The 16686-nt window shown below is 32.5% G+C and overlaps 1 protein-coding gene and 1 pseudogene across 1 annotated transcript; both read left to right on the top strand.

The window, feature by feature from the left end:
- The first annotated feature begins 2443 nt into the window (after window positions 1–2443).
- Window positions 2444–5524, top strand: LOC122599399 (protein IQ-DOMAIN 22). The gene is made up of 4 exons (XM_043771905.1): window positions 2444–3005; window positions 4240–4446; window positions 4725–4793; window positions 4888–5524. The coding sequence occupies exons 1-4, from the start codon at window positions 2601–2603 to the stop codon at window positions 5422–5424; spliced, it is 1218 nt and encodes a 405-aa protein (XP_043627840.1). The 5' UTR covers window positions 2444–2600; the 3' UTR covers window positions 5425–5524.
- Window positions 5525–5785: 261 nt separating this feature from the next.
- On the top strand, window positions 5786–6527 carry LOC122601800 (annotated as a pseudogene).
- Window positions 6528–16686: the final 10159 nt, after the last annotated feature.

Below are 16686 nucleotides of genomic sequence, written 5' to 3'. Positions count from 1 at the left end.
GAAGTGCAGAAACAAAAAAGAAAGAAGAAAGAAAGAAGAAGGAAGAGAGAGACGTTTGGATGTGGGCCCCATGTTTTTTTTTGTAACGGTCGAATTCAAGGGTACGGGATCCGGCACCACGCTCCCCTCCCCACCGGTACCGGAGGGTCGGAGCGGTGTCCATCCGGTACCGACCCGGTACCAGTTCCCTCCCCATACGACTCCGTCCACCCTTATGCACAAACCTTAAGCCATATATATACACACACACAATGATGATGAAGAAGAAAGTGGCAACGCAGATCTGGTCACCACTTACACTATCAAGATCTGCTACCTATCATGTTAGCAACAAACCACCACCATTTGAAACCCTAATCATCGAAACCTTAAATTCGTCAATAATCAAAACAAAGAAGAACAAACAAACATGGCTGCAAAAATCATCGTATGTTTTGATATGTACGGATGAAGATGATGGCTTTCGGGAAACAAGAAATGGAAATGTCTTCATAAACTTTAAGACATATTTTCTCTTTTATTGTCTATTTTTTCTTGTATCTTTTCTATATCTTTAAAATAGATAGAAAAAAAGTTTAGATGTTTACAAGAAAAATAATGTATGGATCTTGTCGTTCTTTTTATTTATATTTTATGGATTTTGGTGATGATGGTAGATAGATAAATCTGGGAATGGTTGTAGCAAAGAAAACGACAAAAATACCCATCACGTGGCTGATACGTGATGGGTTTTTAAACTGACGTTACTGCTCAGGACCAAAAGTGTTGACGGTACAAAGTTTTTTGGACTAAAACTGTAATTTATTAAACTTAGAGACGAAAACTGTAAGTAGAGATCCATGATAAGGGCGATTTATAATTAGCTCTAAAGACAATTATGTTATATGGATGACTTTACCTTAAAAATAGAAAGATGTATAAAGCCCAAACCCCATTTTGGCAAGAAAAAGCAAAATCAAAACGTATTTTTTCAAACTACAGGTTCACTACTTTTGTATCACGAAGATTTGGAACACCACTTTTGCATAACAAATGAAATAAACACCATTTCATACAAGAAAAAATTTAATATACGTATTTTGTCTTTATAAAAGACCGTAAAAATAAATTTTGAAAAAATATTTTACTTAACATATTTGTTTCTCCATACTCGATCGTAACGGCAAAACGTTATGGCATCATGAGTGGTTGGTCGTAGACCTGTCTTGTCGGCCCGATAGGTATAATATTACTTAGCTAAACATTTGACGAGTGAGAACACAGAAGAATGGGTCAACCATTTCGGCAAACGGGTCAAAGGGTCTAACCAAATTCCACGTGATACGACCCCATCCAAGTCTTTGTCCAATCACACATTGTCCTTTTCTTACATATATATGTTATTAAAATGAAATTTCATGAGATTCCATAATTCCATACAATTAACATTAAATTCTACAATATGTAGATGATTTATGCCTTAGTATCGTGATTTTCATTATAAAGGTATTTGAATTTACGGATTAACTTGATAACCCAAGAAAATAACTTAAAAAATATCCTGTCCCAAAAGATAAGTAAAAAGTTCCATTGGCTTTTGTTTATTACTCGTAAAAAATTTGCATGTGAACGAGGATTTTGATGATTGGAGAAATGGATAGGTGTTTTGGAATTGTGGGAGCAAAAGCGGTGTATCAACAAGCAGTCTGATCAAATATCCGTGTCAATATCCATGGCCCGGCCCCACTCTCTGCTGGCTGTCCGTATCCTATCATTTTCATCATATTTTACCTCTTTTCTATTTGCTATCCGCAATTCCTTATTGAAATTTTTTATACAAATTTAAGAATACAGAAAATCTAATTGATTTATGCTATATGTTATATTATAACTTGTACTTTTAAATTTTAGTTGTATTAATTTCAAACATGTAAAAAACAATTGTATCTTTTGGTAAACAAAATAATATACTTTTCGATTTAGACGTGTCGGAGATAATTTTAACCAGATATTTCTGGATCACCAACGCTCTCTTCATAAAAAATACCTTTGAGATGAGAATCCCAAAGCTTAAACCCGAGGCCTTGTATAAACTCACCATGAGGCCCACATGTTGAGTTTAGAAAATACTTCTGGCCACTAGATTTAAATGGTGGTTAAATTATATATACATGTATTAAAACTAATATGTATGTATTATACATGGGATCATATATTGTGAAAAGATATCAATTTCTTTTAAATACAGACACGTACGCACAAACATCGACTAATCTTGTCGGTGTCTAATATAAACCTCAATTATCAAGTACTAAACATTTGGATACAATTTTAGCTTTACATTCCAAGTCAATTAACATAGTATAAAACCAAATGCATACCGCCAAAATAAATAAATTTTTAAATACAATAAGTTGCCAAACCGTTTGTATTCATTTATAAATAACACGTACACCAAAACAAGACCATACTATGAACCTTACCTTCTAGTTTCTCCCCACACCATAGAAGTCCTCATTACATATCTCTCTTTTTATATCATCACACACACTCACATACTATATGTTTCCTCAATCTAAAATGCATTCCCTATACTAATTAGCAGAATCCAAATTAACAAAATGGGAAAAACTTCAAGGTTCTTTTTATCACTTTTCGGATTCAAGAACAACGATCCACCAACGTCTCGTGGTGAGCATAATAAGCAACTAAAACGAAGATGGAGCTTTGTAAAATCGAGAAGAGGGAACTCTAGTTTGCCACGTATTCGTGAGACCTCAAATTCTCTCGATTTAACGTCGTTTCATCATCATGAGTGTAACCTCTACGAGAATGAGGATCCTAATAAGCACGCAATTGAGCTTGCTGCGGCTACAACTGCAGTAGTTGATGCAGCTGTAGCCGCAGCTCATGCTTCTAAAGAAGTTGTACGGATGATTAGTGCTAGTAGTAGTAGAACAACCGGATATAGTGGTCGTGATAAATTGGCTGCTATTAAAATTCAATCATGTTTTCGAGCTTATTTGGTATGTACTTCTATGTAGCCTGAATTACAGACATTTTTAAATTATTTTTTTCGTTTATTCCGAATTGCGAGCTAACAAAATTTTACTTTAGTAAATATTGGGCTTTTTATTTTAAAAATTTAATAAATTGAATTTATCTAAACAAGATTTAAAATTGAATATATAAATGATATTTATATAACTCTTAAATTTCGTATGCAATTATAAGTGAAATTAAATTTCCGAGATAATTTTAATACTCCGTATCTACAATACTACAAAACGAGTAAACAAGTTAAAAATCTACTTAATTATTAGGGTAATTGGTTTGATACAAATTTACATGGTATATTATTCAAAACCTTAATCATTGATAAAAAATTTTAGTTGAACTTACGCTTTATTTTGTGATTTATTCATTTAAATATTGATTTTGCATATTTCGTTTGATATCTTTCGTTTAGTTTGAAGCTAGTTGCCTAGTTGTCTTATTATATATATTCTCAAAAAAAAATTCAGAAATTAAAAGGACGAACCAAGTTTTAAATGCGTTCATTGAAATTTATCATTCCAATTCATTATGATAGACATGGAAATATGATGTAGTGACTTATTGAAAGACATATATGATAAGATATGTCCCATGAAGTTAATGCTTATGGTTTTATTAGAGTGTTTGGTACATTGTCATAGTTTTACTAAAATTCACATCCCCTTTAGCCAACCTTCGACTTCGTATGGTCACTTTCATTTTCCCATACAATTAAATGCACACAAGTTATTATTGTCCTTTAAAAGAAGAAATTCTATGACTTACTTGTATTGAGATGACATATTTGTAGCTATTTTTAACAACTTGATAGCAACATTATTATAGCTATATATACGCTGTTCAAAAAAAAAAAAATAATAAAAATTATAGCTATATATAGTGCTTGACATTTTAACTGTTAAAAAAAAAGGTGAGAAACACGTTACAACTTTAATTACATGATATGTAGCATTGTAGCGTACCAATATGGATGTACATCGTGTGCGATTCAAAGTTTATATATTCGTCGATTGTTTCTAATTTTGGATGATGATATAATACATGAAAATTATTGTATGTTACTAATTTTAGAACTCCGTAGATATGAGTATGATGTTTACTTATGAAATTACTTTTTGTAGGACTAATGTACAATTATAACAGTGTAATTAAAGATGATAAGTAATAATTTTTTTTTTAATATAATAATTTGTATTGGTATAGGCAAGAAGAGCATTGAGAGCGCTAAAAGCTTTGGTGAGATTGCAAGCAGTGGTGAGAGGTCACATTCTAAGAAAACAAACTGCCGATATGATGCGGCGTTTACAAGCCTTGGTACGGGCCCAAGCACGTGCACGAGCATTGCGGTCCCAATTCTATGATCCAACAACCAATTATAATAATAAGCCCATTTCTCATTTTTACCATCATGTAAGCCTACTTTTCTTTTGTACAATTTTTTTTTTTTTTTTTTTAATTTTTCCCTCCATATAGAGTTGAATAGTACTATCAAAATTCATTTACAAAAGTTTAAACTTAAAAGTTATGACATATAACTAGTCGAGTTGTTCGACTTTATAAAGCTGTGACTTGTATTCATATGTTATAGCCTTTATAAAGTCATGACTTGAACTCATATCGAGATTCAGCAAAAAAAAATGTGATACGAGTACTATACTTAATAGTCGTAACATGTATTGTTTTTGTAGGGGCCTCCAACTCCTGAGAAATTTGAACATCTTCCACATACTAAACACGACCATCGACCTATATTCAAGGTAATTTATAAGATGTATAAAATAGTTTTTTCGCTAAATAAGATGAGTAAATTTTAAATTTGGTAATTATTAATACAACATTTAAAATTTACAGAGAAATAGCTCAAAAACTTATGACCGAGGTATAATGAATGATAAGATTGTTGAAGTAGATATTGTTAGAAGAAAGCTCTATCAACCGGATCAAGTCAGTTTCGGGTACAGTCATAGTATAAGCACTTCAAGAGGGTCAACATTTCAACCAACAAGCTCAAGCCCTTGTGCATCTTGTGAAGTGAATTCTTTTGATGATTCAATAAGAGGAGTTTCTAAGCCTATTAAGAGTGATGGTCCGAGAAGTTGCATTAGTGGGTACTCAGACCATCCAAACTACATGGCTTACACCGAGTCATCACGGGCCAAAGTTAGGTCTTTAAGTGCTCCAAGACTAAGGTCGCAATTTGAGATAAGTTCAAATTCAACAAAAACCGATTTTGGTTATAAGTATGGGTCGGGTATGCCACGAGTTCCAACCATAAAGGATAGTTTTGCCAAGAAGGCCGCCTATTCGGGGTCGGGTAGGCTTGATCGGCTTGGGATTCCGGTCTACGATATGGAGGAAAGTGAGTTTTGTGTTAGTTATTGGAACTAACGCTTCTAAAAATAGTTTCATGTTAGAGTTTATTGTTGTTGCTAATTTGTATATGCGATGTTACTATTCTGTTATATGATATATTTACCTGTTGTCCATAGACTACGCCTTTTGACCTGATGGTCAGCTTCATATCATTTTTAAACTATACAAAAATAGAGTGGTCACATATGTGATAATAATTTCAAGAATATGTTAGTTGAAGCAACACAATGTAAGGCTGAAGTCGCCCAAATCAAGAAATAATATTGGACCACAAATTAAAACCTCCAAGTTAAATTATTTGGCCACATTTTTAGCAACCTAAAATCCAAAACAAAAGGAACATTTTTTTTTTTAATCATATCCTAATGTCACCACCATGCCATCACCGTCACCGACACCACCATCGGATCAACATTGTCCGCCACCACCCCCACCGCCACCAATTAATGGTCTCTTACGATCTTCCTACAAGAAAGGCAAGCAAACCAAAGTTTTCAGAGTTGTTAGGTCCGTTTTCAGATCATTCCCAATCATGACACAATCCACATACAAAATAGCATTGCCAGGTGGCCGTTGCCAGCTGACGGCCAATGGGGAACAAATTGTGTTACAGGGACACTCTATGTTATAGAAAAGGCCGTGTGAGCCTTGCCATACAAGAGAATCCTAAAACGTCACCAATCGTCATTCTAGAATTGGAACTCAAGACGGATGCTTTACAAAAAGAAATGAGTCTAGGCATGGTCTGAATCGCGTTAGAATGTGAAAAACCATTAGACAAAGACAAGGGTAAGCTTTTAAGAGAATCATTATGGACAATGCTTTTTAACGGTAAAAAAGGTGGCCTAGGGGTAAAGCGTGATGCCACGGAGGATGATTTGAACATCATTGACTTGCTTCGGCCCGTGTCCATGGGCGCTGGAGTGTTGCCCGGAAAATCTGATGTGGAAGGCCCAGATGGTGAAATAGCATACATGAGGGCCCACTTTGACCGTGTAGTTGGGTCTAAAGATTCAGAAACACTTTACATGTTGAGCCCTGATAATGGGAACAATGGGCCTGAGTTGAGCATTTTCTTTGTAAGAATATGATCTTCCTAGTTTTGAAATAGAATTTAGTTAGGGGATGTAGGGGTGAGTTATATTGAGAACTCTTAAAAAAAAAACTCAAGAACCATTTTGGACCACACATTCTTTTCCTTTTTCTCTCTCTTTAATTAAATATTAAAATTCACCCAAATCATTCAAAATGTTCTAACTCACAAACCGTAAATCGTTAGACAAAACAAAAAGCATGGGTAGTCTTAAAATTTCGTCCTTTTCATTAGAGATTCAATTCGATATACTTTTGACGACTTTTTAATTTTCGTTTTCTTTTTGGTAGTTACACATAATTTACACATGTGTAGGCTGAACAAAAATTAAGATTCGGAACGGGTTTCACCCTTAAGGATATTCATAAACCAAAGCTAGTGGGGGTGATAGGTCATATAGGGTGATAGGTCATAAGGTGATAGGTCATAGAGGGTGATAAGTCATAGGGGGTGACTAGTGAGGGGTGATTTACCTAACGGGCTCCGCCCTTAGCCGCTATTCCTCCGCCATGAACTGACGGGCTCCGTCCTTGGCTACCATGGCTCTGCCATGGATTGACGGGCTCCGCTCTTAACCTTCATTGTTGTGTACATATGTTCATTTACTAATTTACATGTGAAAACAATGATCTTACACATGTGTCGGATGAACTTACACATGTGTAGGATGAACGCGATGGGAAAAAAAACGAAAATTAAAAAGTCGTCAAAATTATATCGAATTGGATCTCTAATGAAAGAGGACGAAATTTTAAGACTACCCATGCTTTTTGTATCGTCTAACGATTTACGGTTTGTGAGATAAAACATTTTAAATGATTTGGGTGAATTTTCTTTTTTAATGGAAGAAAAAGAAAATATAAAAAAATAAGTGGTCCAGAATTGTTCTCGCGTTCTTTTTTATTTGTGAATTCTCAAATAAACCTTCCTCAGGGAATGTGTATATATATATATATATAAATATATTGTACTACATTTTTAGTATAGCTATTCAATTCCCAAACATGAGAAATGGCCCAAACAGTTATTGTTATTTTTCTGAATACATCTATCAAATTGGCCCGACCCAAGGCAATTGAGCAATAATAGATAAACACGTACATATAACAAATATGGTTCCTAGATTAATACACTTAAAAAAAAAAAGGTTTTGATTACATAAAACAAAAAGGCTGAAACGATATATACTATATATTAACAATAGCGAGCTTATTAATTAATCTATATATATAGTCCCAAGTTATGAAGCTTGTTACATATACGAGTGGGAAACTCTGGGCGTTCTGAATACCAGCCGAGTTCGTGAGAGCAATAAGTTTGTAGCAACTTTCGGTAATCCGTTAAGATTTTATGTTCAATAAATGCGCGTGCAACAGTTCCGGATGGATATTTCTCTTCAAACTCATCTTGTGACGTCACATAAAACACAATACCATATTCCTTTTGTTGGAATATGATCACGTTATAATAAACGCATGTCCGAAAATTATTTAAGCCTACGGGGTTACACAAAAATAACACGTAAACTCTATGTAATTAATTAATGTATTAAAGTAATATATTGATTAATTGATCATGAAATAATTAATAAACTATTAAAAGATTAATAGTGTTTATTAATTAATTAAAGAAGGAGGTGTTTAATTGTAAATTAGGAATTGGAATTGTTTCCTAATTTCCTATAGGGCCGAAAATTTGAGGGTTTCCTTAATACCCTCAAACTTGGTCATCAAATCCTAAAACCCTTATAATTAATCCTTATATATATAGCTTAAGGGTTAAGGGTTTTGATGTACACTTACACAATATAATTAGATTTGTAAAAACCTAAAAACCTCCTTTTCTCTCTTTTCTTCGTTTCGGTCGAGCAAAGAAAAACCATAAATTGGTTTTGTGTCATTAGACATTACACATGAAACCAACATGAATCATATATAATTAATACTAGAATTAATTATGGTTTTGTTTTACTTTTGACGACAACCAATGGTTTTCGGTTCATATGGGTTTCGAAATAAAAGCGATACACAACGGGTTTATGAGTTTGTGATCGGGTACTAGCATACATCATAGGGGTGTCAAGTGTGCGATCGTAGAGAGGTTTTAGTTTAGACCCTATACTAATAATTATTATTAATAACATTATTGGAAGCTTTGCACAAAGGTACACATATTCTATTCATTACTTTGTTAATTAATATGTTAATTAATATGATTGCGTAAACGTTTCTTTCCGCTGTGTACTCGTGATTTGTATGTTTTTATGCTCATATATTCTAACACCTTTGTTGTCATCGGTAACTTATAATCTCCGGACACTTTTATTTCATATGGTATAGTTGTGGGGTCGGGCGAGGTGTAAAGAAAAGGAAATATTACGATTATAGCAGCCAAAATAATTAACACGAGTGTGAGGTGTGACGAGGGGCCGTTGGGATCCCAATCAGCTATGAATGCATGTAGGATCCTTGAGGGCGTATGACTCAGACACTTGAATGCGTCGTTCACTTTTTTAAGTGCCTCAGCTCCTCGGCACCGAGTGCTTTGTTTTTGTGTGGATCGAGTTTTTCTGATAAATTCGTATACGCATTCTTGATCTTTTTCGTGGAACTCCACCCCGGCCATGACAACAAGGGAGCACGGAATCGTGTTTTATGTGACATCAACCAATGCGTTTGAAAAAAAATATCCTGCCGGAACTGCTGCACGCGTTTTTATTGAACGTGAAATCTTAGCAGATTACCAAGAGTTGCTACAAGATTATTGCTCTGAAGAACTAGACTGGCATATAATACGCCCGGACTTTCCAACTCCTATATGTAACAAGCTTCAAAACATGGGTGTATATGCATAAATAAATTTTATTAAGGCCGCACATATATAGCTTCACTATTATTGTTCTATTCTATTATTGATTTATTATATGATCGAACCTCGATCATAGGATATGATATTCTATAGAAACCATTAAATAATTCTTGTCTTATAAATTCTTGTTTGTATTTATTACGTTTCGAGTGTTATGGGTTGATTAGTTACTTTCAATAAGGATGAAAAGAAAGGCTATCTTTTTCATATGATGCACGTATATAGGAAACTTAAAAGGAAAAAGGTATAAATGATTGTATTAGCTTGATTGTATTTTATGTATATCAAACAATAAATTAAAACAGAAGTTAAGTAGTATTTAAACGACCCATGACATATTATTTAAGCGATAAGTGTCTTTTTTTTTTTTAATACTTAATCAAATCAAAATAGAATTCTTAACTAATGGTAGGTAGTTAATTTAATATTTAATGTTTATTGAAAGAGTTTTAGACTATATCTTTAGGAGATTTATATATATCTTTCATTTTAAAGACATAATTACATATATGTTTGAAACATGCTTTAAAAGCATTGTATTTATGCATTAAAAATTTGCATTTAAGATATATATGTAATTATGTCTTTAAGATGAGACATATATACGAGTATATAATTATTCAAATAATTTAAATCTCACACAAGATTCCTTCAATGATGCCATTTTAATTAACATATTTTATTAAGTATAGAAACAATTACATATAAAAATATTGTTTCAACAAATAGTTTTCAACCATCATCTACAAAGAAGGTAAATGTATAACATATATTTAATCCGTACATCGTAGGATATTAATGTTATCTAAAAATTTAAAATTTAAGTTTTTAATTTTGATATGGTTTCAAAAGTTTAAGGTAAATGTAAATTTCTAAACTAAAAAAATATTATATTCATTATTATTGTTATTATAATTAGCTTTACTAATCGATTTACTTTAACCATAGATTATGTCATACTCATATAAATTATATTCGAGTTTACTTGTAAAATTCATATTTTTTTTAAGTATATAAATAACTACGAGTAATAATGTTATCATGTGATCTCTTATATAAATAAAGTAAGATTGTGATGACATAATATGTTTTTAAAAAAATCTTATTTGGCATCATTAGACTTTTTCTTGTTAATTATTTATTTTTTATATAATTAATTTATGACATCATCTTTTGAATTTAAATTTTTAGTCCCTTTAACATTGCTTACTTGCCTTTAAAATATAAACATTTTTACTTACGGTGTTTTTTATGTTTCATTATGATAATAAACATGTATTTACGAAATTTGTTTAGAAATACCCAGATTTAACCCGGGATAATTAACTAGTAGATAAATAAATAAAAATTTCTTAACAGTATAGTCAAATGGGCCTAAAGTAGCATATTAAATTAGAAGTTCAACAAGTTGCTAGAGTAATGAGAGTTTCAAAGTGTCTTGCTTGATGGGCTTCGTATGGGAAAAAGTAACACACGGATGACCCCGGCCCAACCCCAACAAGTGCCTCTGAATCTGATCATGATATCAAAGATTCTTGTATGGATCACTTATTTGTAAATCTATTTAAAACAAAATCTAAATATTTCATAATACGTAGTAAAGTAGAAAAATTACGGATCAAAAAATATATATCTAATTAACATCTAGCAATACCTAGCTAGCTAGCAGATATATTATAATGAAAACAATATAAGTAGACAATAGTTATATTATTTAATAATTAAAGGTTTTGAAGCTTGTCACAAATAGGAGGAATTGACGAGAACTCGTCGGGACGTTCCAAAATCACCCATTTTCTCGCATTGTAATACCTCTCGAGTATATCTTTGTAACCCTTGACAATCTCTTTCTCGATTTTAGCCCAGACATGCGTTCCAACAGCATAATTTTGATCAAACGCACTTGTTGATTGGACATAAAACACAACATCGTATTCACTTGTCTTCATTGGTGCCGCAAATTGGTCATTCATTGTCATTGAATAAGAAGGATAGAAGAAGTCATAGAAATAAGTGTACCATATGACGTATATTATAAACGCCAAAACTCCAAAAAACAACATCATCCAACACAAGAATCGGGTTGCGAGTTTGAGATCATAGCATCTTCGGGAGTGAAGATTGCTCAGGCACTCGTATGCTTGGCAAACCTTGTCGTAAGCTTCATTGGAATCCGGGATCTTGTTGATGTCGGGATGAAGTTTTTGTGACAGATTTATAAATGCATTCTTATTTCTTAATATCGTCGTTGGTACATGTCGAAATATCATCTATACCCAAAATAATCATTGTGTCTTCTAATACGAGCCACCAGTTGTTGTTTATCTTTATCATCATCCATTATTATTATATTTATATATGCTGATATGTTGATTGATCAATTTATGACAAGCTAGGCACTCTATATTAAAAAATAACCTACAACAAATTAATCAAAATTTATATGATGTTTTAATTAAATATGTAAAGTAACTTACAGAGAAATCGTCGATTGAAGAGGGTAAAATCGATCTTACGTAATTAATTAAGAAAGTTTGATGATTAAATCGATCGACGAATCGAGGATAATAATAATTTGTATTTGATTTTAGTTTATGTACTAGATTTTAGACCCGTGTCAAATACACGAGTTTACAACATTATCATCATATATGTGAAAACGATTCCCCATGTAATAGCATAAAAATCGTTTTGTAGAAAAAGGGATCTTCAAAGATAAGTTTACATGTTGGGCTATCTCGAATCACTTAAATTTGAAAACTATATGTTATAATTGATTTATATAAACAAAAAAGATGAAAATTTTGAAATTATAGATAATAAGATTATCCTAACTCAATACAAATTTTATTATATATTGGCATTAGTTAAAAAAGAGAATATAACATATGTTTCCCAACTACTAAATCAGTATATGTATATGAGGATTATTAATTTATATGTATAAATAAAGAACATAAATTCAAGATACAAAACAGATAAATAGAAAGAAAAAGATAATAGAAGTAAAACTCAGATGTAAATTTCTATACTTACTTTGTCAGAAGTGAAACTTTGCAAGTTGTAAGAGAATTGTCACAATTCATCATTGGTTTTATTAGTTGAGACATACTCAGAAGAATTGTTCTACATAGTCGTCTCATAAGACATATAATACAATAATTTCTCTGTTATAGTTAATAATAAGATTAAACATATAAACAATGTATCATGATAAGTACTTACGAATCAAGATATTTACATGTTAAAACTTACAAAGAATCCAAGAACACGCCTTAATACAGATTTGAAGAATAGAAGAAAATTGGAGAGTGGGAAGTTCTGGCATAAAAGGGAGGGTTGAACACGAATGTGTTTGATGGGTATAATTTTTTGTTATCTTTAGTTGTATTGGTTTTTTTTTTTTTACAAATATTAATAGAGATCAGATGCATATTTAAAGAGTTGTATTTATCTAGTCTAAATCTAATCTAAATAGTTGTATATTTATCTAGATGGGGGAAAAAATTTATATAGCAAAAGTTATAATCTATTTAATAGTTGTATTTATCTATTGAGTCTTTTTGTTTGATCCACATTTAAGTTTACTTTTAAATAAGATGATTTAATTTAATTAATAGAGTTCTATATAGTTGTATTTATCTATTGAGTCTTTTTGTTTGATCGACGTTTAGGTTTAATTTTAAATAAGATAATTTAATTTAATTAATAGAATTAAGTTACATGTTTAATTTAGAAAATTAGTAAAATTGAGAGTTTTGATTGGTATGTAGACTAACTATATAGAGAGAGAGGAAGAAGAAAAGAATAATTTACATAACGATATTATCTTTTCTTCTATTTACTAGCATGGTACTCGCGCGTTGTAGCGGATACCATGAATAATGCGTCAATTAAGCGAGATATCATGATGTATATACGTTTCTACACAGCTTGGAATTAAGGAGTCTTCATATGGTCAACCAAAGTATATAGAGTCTGAATTGTTTTAGTATTGAAGCCATTATTTGTTCTCACAACTACTATCATAAAGAAAATAATTTTTAAAATGTCAAGTTTCAACAAAAAGCGGTTTCGTCAATATTTATTACAACAAACAATACAATATTTCTTCCTACAAACTTGCAAACAACAGTGACACATTTGTTCCTGCAAACCCAAAAGCATTTCATAAGGCTACTTTGATTGGCATCTCTTTTGAATCCATCAAAGGCGTGAAAGCTTCTTTGAAATGGGACATTAATTGCTCAGATTTAACGACAAGGGTGCAATTCCCTAGTCCACTTGATCGGGATGAAGAGTTTGATTGCATGAGCTTCCACTGTGTCACCTGATGGGTAAATGATTAATACTGAAACAAGAGTTTGTAGAGAATCTTGGATCAAAATGATGTACTTAGAGCTGCGGAAGTAGCATGAGCATTCACATAGCCCACTTGATCGGGACGAAGACCTGACTGCAAGTACAAGAAAAATAATAGTTTATTAGATATAATACTACTCCATTTAGAAACTACTGAATATTTACAAATGAGAATTCAACAACAACTGCAAGTTAGCAACAAAGGGTGAAAATTAATTTAGAAACTTAATTTATAACTTATAAGCATCTCTCAAATGTCACCTCAATTTTAATAATATTCCTTTTGTGATGTCAAGTTACTTAGGGAGTGGGGAGTGCATCCCTTCCCCTCACCACCTTTTTACATTCTCTCTCCTCCAATCCTTTCCCCTCTCTCATGCAAGGAATGCCCATCCCTTCCCCTCCCTTCCCTTATACAAGGAATGCCTCTCACCTCCTTTCACCACTTTCATTCAATACTAAAATCACGATATAGACAACGAGACCTCTATCCCCTCTCTTTTCCCCTCATCACGGTATCTATTACAAGGATTGGTGTTCACCTCCCCTCATCACGGTATCTCTCCCCTCATCGATGCACTCCCCACCCCCTTATAGTACTCCTGATTATCCCATTTGCCTTTCCACTAAAACACAGAAGTATGTGAACATAAGCTTGAGTCAATAGCCAATAGGCTAATTGTGTAACGAAATAACAATACTTGAAAAATTGGTACCTATATATGTCATCCCTCCTTGCACACCGACAATCATTTTTAGTATTTAATCTGCTTCTGATATAACAATATACTCGTAATATATTGTCAATTGAGTTTTTTAAGAGCAACGTATAAGTTATAAAACCACAACATTGTTCTCTTTTGAGTAAACTGTGTCAACATAAATACATAATCCAGATCGATACATTCATAAGTAAATGGGTCAAAGTGTCGAATTTCTAGATAAAGGCTCACTTGTTCAATAGAGAAAAAGCTAAAGCATTCGGATCATACACACGACACTTGTCGTTAGAGCATCTAGTGTAACAATCTAAGGAGAACTTGTTCTTGAAAAGACGAAAAATGAGTCTAGACCTGGTTTTGCTACTACATGATAGAAACTTCATCATCAATAAGAAAAACACAGCTTGAGTTCTAGTATAGACTAATCACCTCCTAATGTTTCTGAAAGACATGAAAAAAAGGATTACCTCTTGTTATAAGCATCTCCAAATGATTCACCCGTTGACTCGAGCGTGGCGGCACTTTTGTAAACGTGCACCTCTTCTTTTTCGTCTTCTGCAACAATCTGTGTGTGCTTTTCTGGTGAATCATCTACAATCCAAAAGGCATAGAGCATTAAATTAAAATACAATTCTGTATGCTTCTCTGTGTATATCTCTACTACATTATAAAGCATTTCTTCTCTAAAAAATTCAACTTTCAACAAGTAAAAACCTTAAAATACCCCTATCACTTATTTATAATATCCCTAAAATAAATCTCAACCACTCATTTTTTTTCCCTCTCTTCAAATTTCAATCACTCATTTTTCTCTCCTCTATAAATTTCTCTTATTCATTCAAAATCATTTATCTCAAAAACCGTAAATCGATAAATCATAAAAATTAGGGGGAAGGAAATATGAGGCTGTTAGGCACCCAAGTTGGGTGGAAAAAACCCTCACATACCTTTTTTTAAAAGGTAAAAATCATGGGGGGCCATGTATTTATTTAAAATATTAAAATATTAGTATGTGAGGGGTTTTTCACCCAAGTTGGATGCATAACAGCCTCAAACTCACTTTTCCATAAAAATTATATGGGTGTTCTTAAAATTTCTTGCTCTTTCATTAGAGATGTCATTCGATATACTTTCGATGAATTTTTAAATCCGATGTTGGAGCGCGTACAACTAAGGCATTTGGCTATGACTTATCACAACCTATGACCTATCACTCTATCATCTTACCGCTGCAACGCGCGGGTACTTACTCTGGTATAAATATTTAGATTTAAGCTTAGCGTACAATTACAATTCTCATCTAAAAAGCAGTACTAAGATCCGATCAAGGATCCGGTAATGACTTCTTAACCATTTAAACAAAATAAAAATATACCACGTAACATATATTCATTTGCATAAGCGTTTAAAAAAAATGATATTCATCCGCATAAACAATTCAACAGAATAGGATATCCAACTAAAAAATTTACATAATAAAAAAAGTTATATCAATTGAAAAAAGAAAAGAAGATACTCATGTTGGTGTCCAGATTCGTAGACGGTGGTGAATGATGGTGGCGGTGGATCAGCTGCCCTGGATCTGAAAAAATAAACAAAAGTTTAAAAACATATAAAAACAAAAAATATTTTTAAAAAAGGAAAGGTTAACGATATTGAATAGGGATGGTGGTGTTGTTTCACGACGGTGGAGTTGGCGTTCATGGCGGCGTTGAGGATGGACGGTGGTGTTTCTGTTGACGAGAGAGAGGGAGGAGAGCGTTTGAGAGAAGGGATCTGTTTTGTGAAGGAATGAGGGTAGGTTATGTGTGTTGCAGGGGTAGTTTGGACAAATCCCTATGTTACATTTTTACATGGTGTATTTTTTTTAATAGGTAGTATAGATTAGTCCTATCAAAACACAAATAAGAATTAGAAAACTAATTATCACAAATATCACATTAAATTTGAATTTGAGTTGAATTGGGATATTTATCTAGCAAGTCGAATTCAGTTGATTTATTTGAATTTAAGTAGTGTTCAGATTCATAATTTACATCCATTATCAACTATCACTAGCATATACAATTCTAGGACCACACGAGTTGTTGGTCACTTTGTCTATTATTTTTAGAACTAGTCAAAAGTTCCTTTTCTATTGTATGAAAATTTGTTGCCAAAAACATTGAATAAACCTTAAAGTTTCTGCAAGGTTCATATATGTATCCACGGTCAACTTTCATTTCTTGTTTG

The sequence above is a fragment of the Erigeron canadensis genome, chromosome 5 (genome assembly GCF_010389155.1).
Source record: "Erigeron canadensis isolate Cc75 chromosome 5, C_canadensis_v1, whole genome shotgun sequence".
Lineage (NCBI taxonomy): Eukaryota > Viridiplantae > Streptophyta > Magnoliopsida > Asterales > Asteraceae > Erigeron > Erigeron canadensis.
The sequence above is the reverse complement of the archived record's forward strand: the minus strand, read 5'-3'. Positions and strand labels throughout refer to the sequence as shown.

Excerpts from the sequence above, each read along its gene's own strand:
- LOC122599399 (XM_043771905.1), top strand. The coding sequence starts at position 2,601 with ATGGGAAAAACTTCAAGGTTCTTTTTATCACTTTTCGGATTCAAGAAC. Across the intron at positions 4,447-4,724 it reads TTTCTCATTTTTACCATCAT|GGGCCTCCAACTCCTGAGAA; the intron begins GTAAGCCTACTT and ends TTGTTTTTGTAG. Across the intron at positions 4,794-4,887 it reads ACCATCGACCTATATTCAAG|AGAAATAGCTCAAAAACTTA; the intron begins GTAATTTATAAG and ends TAAAATTTACAG.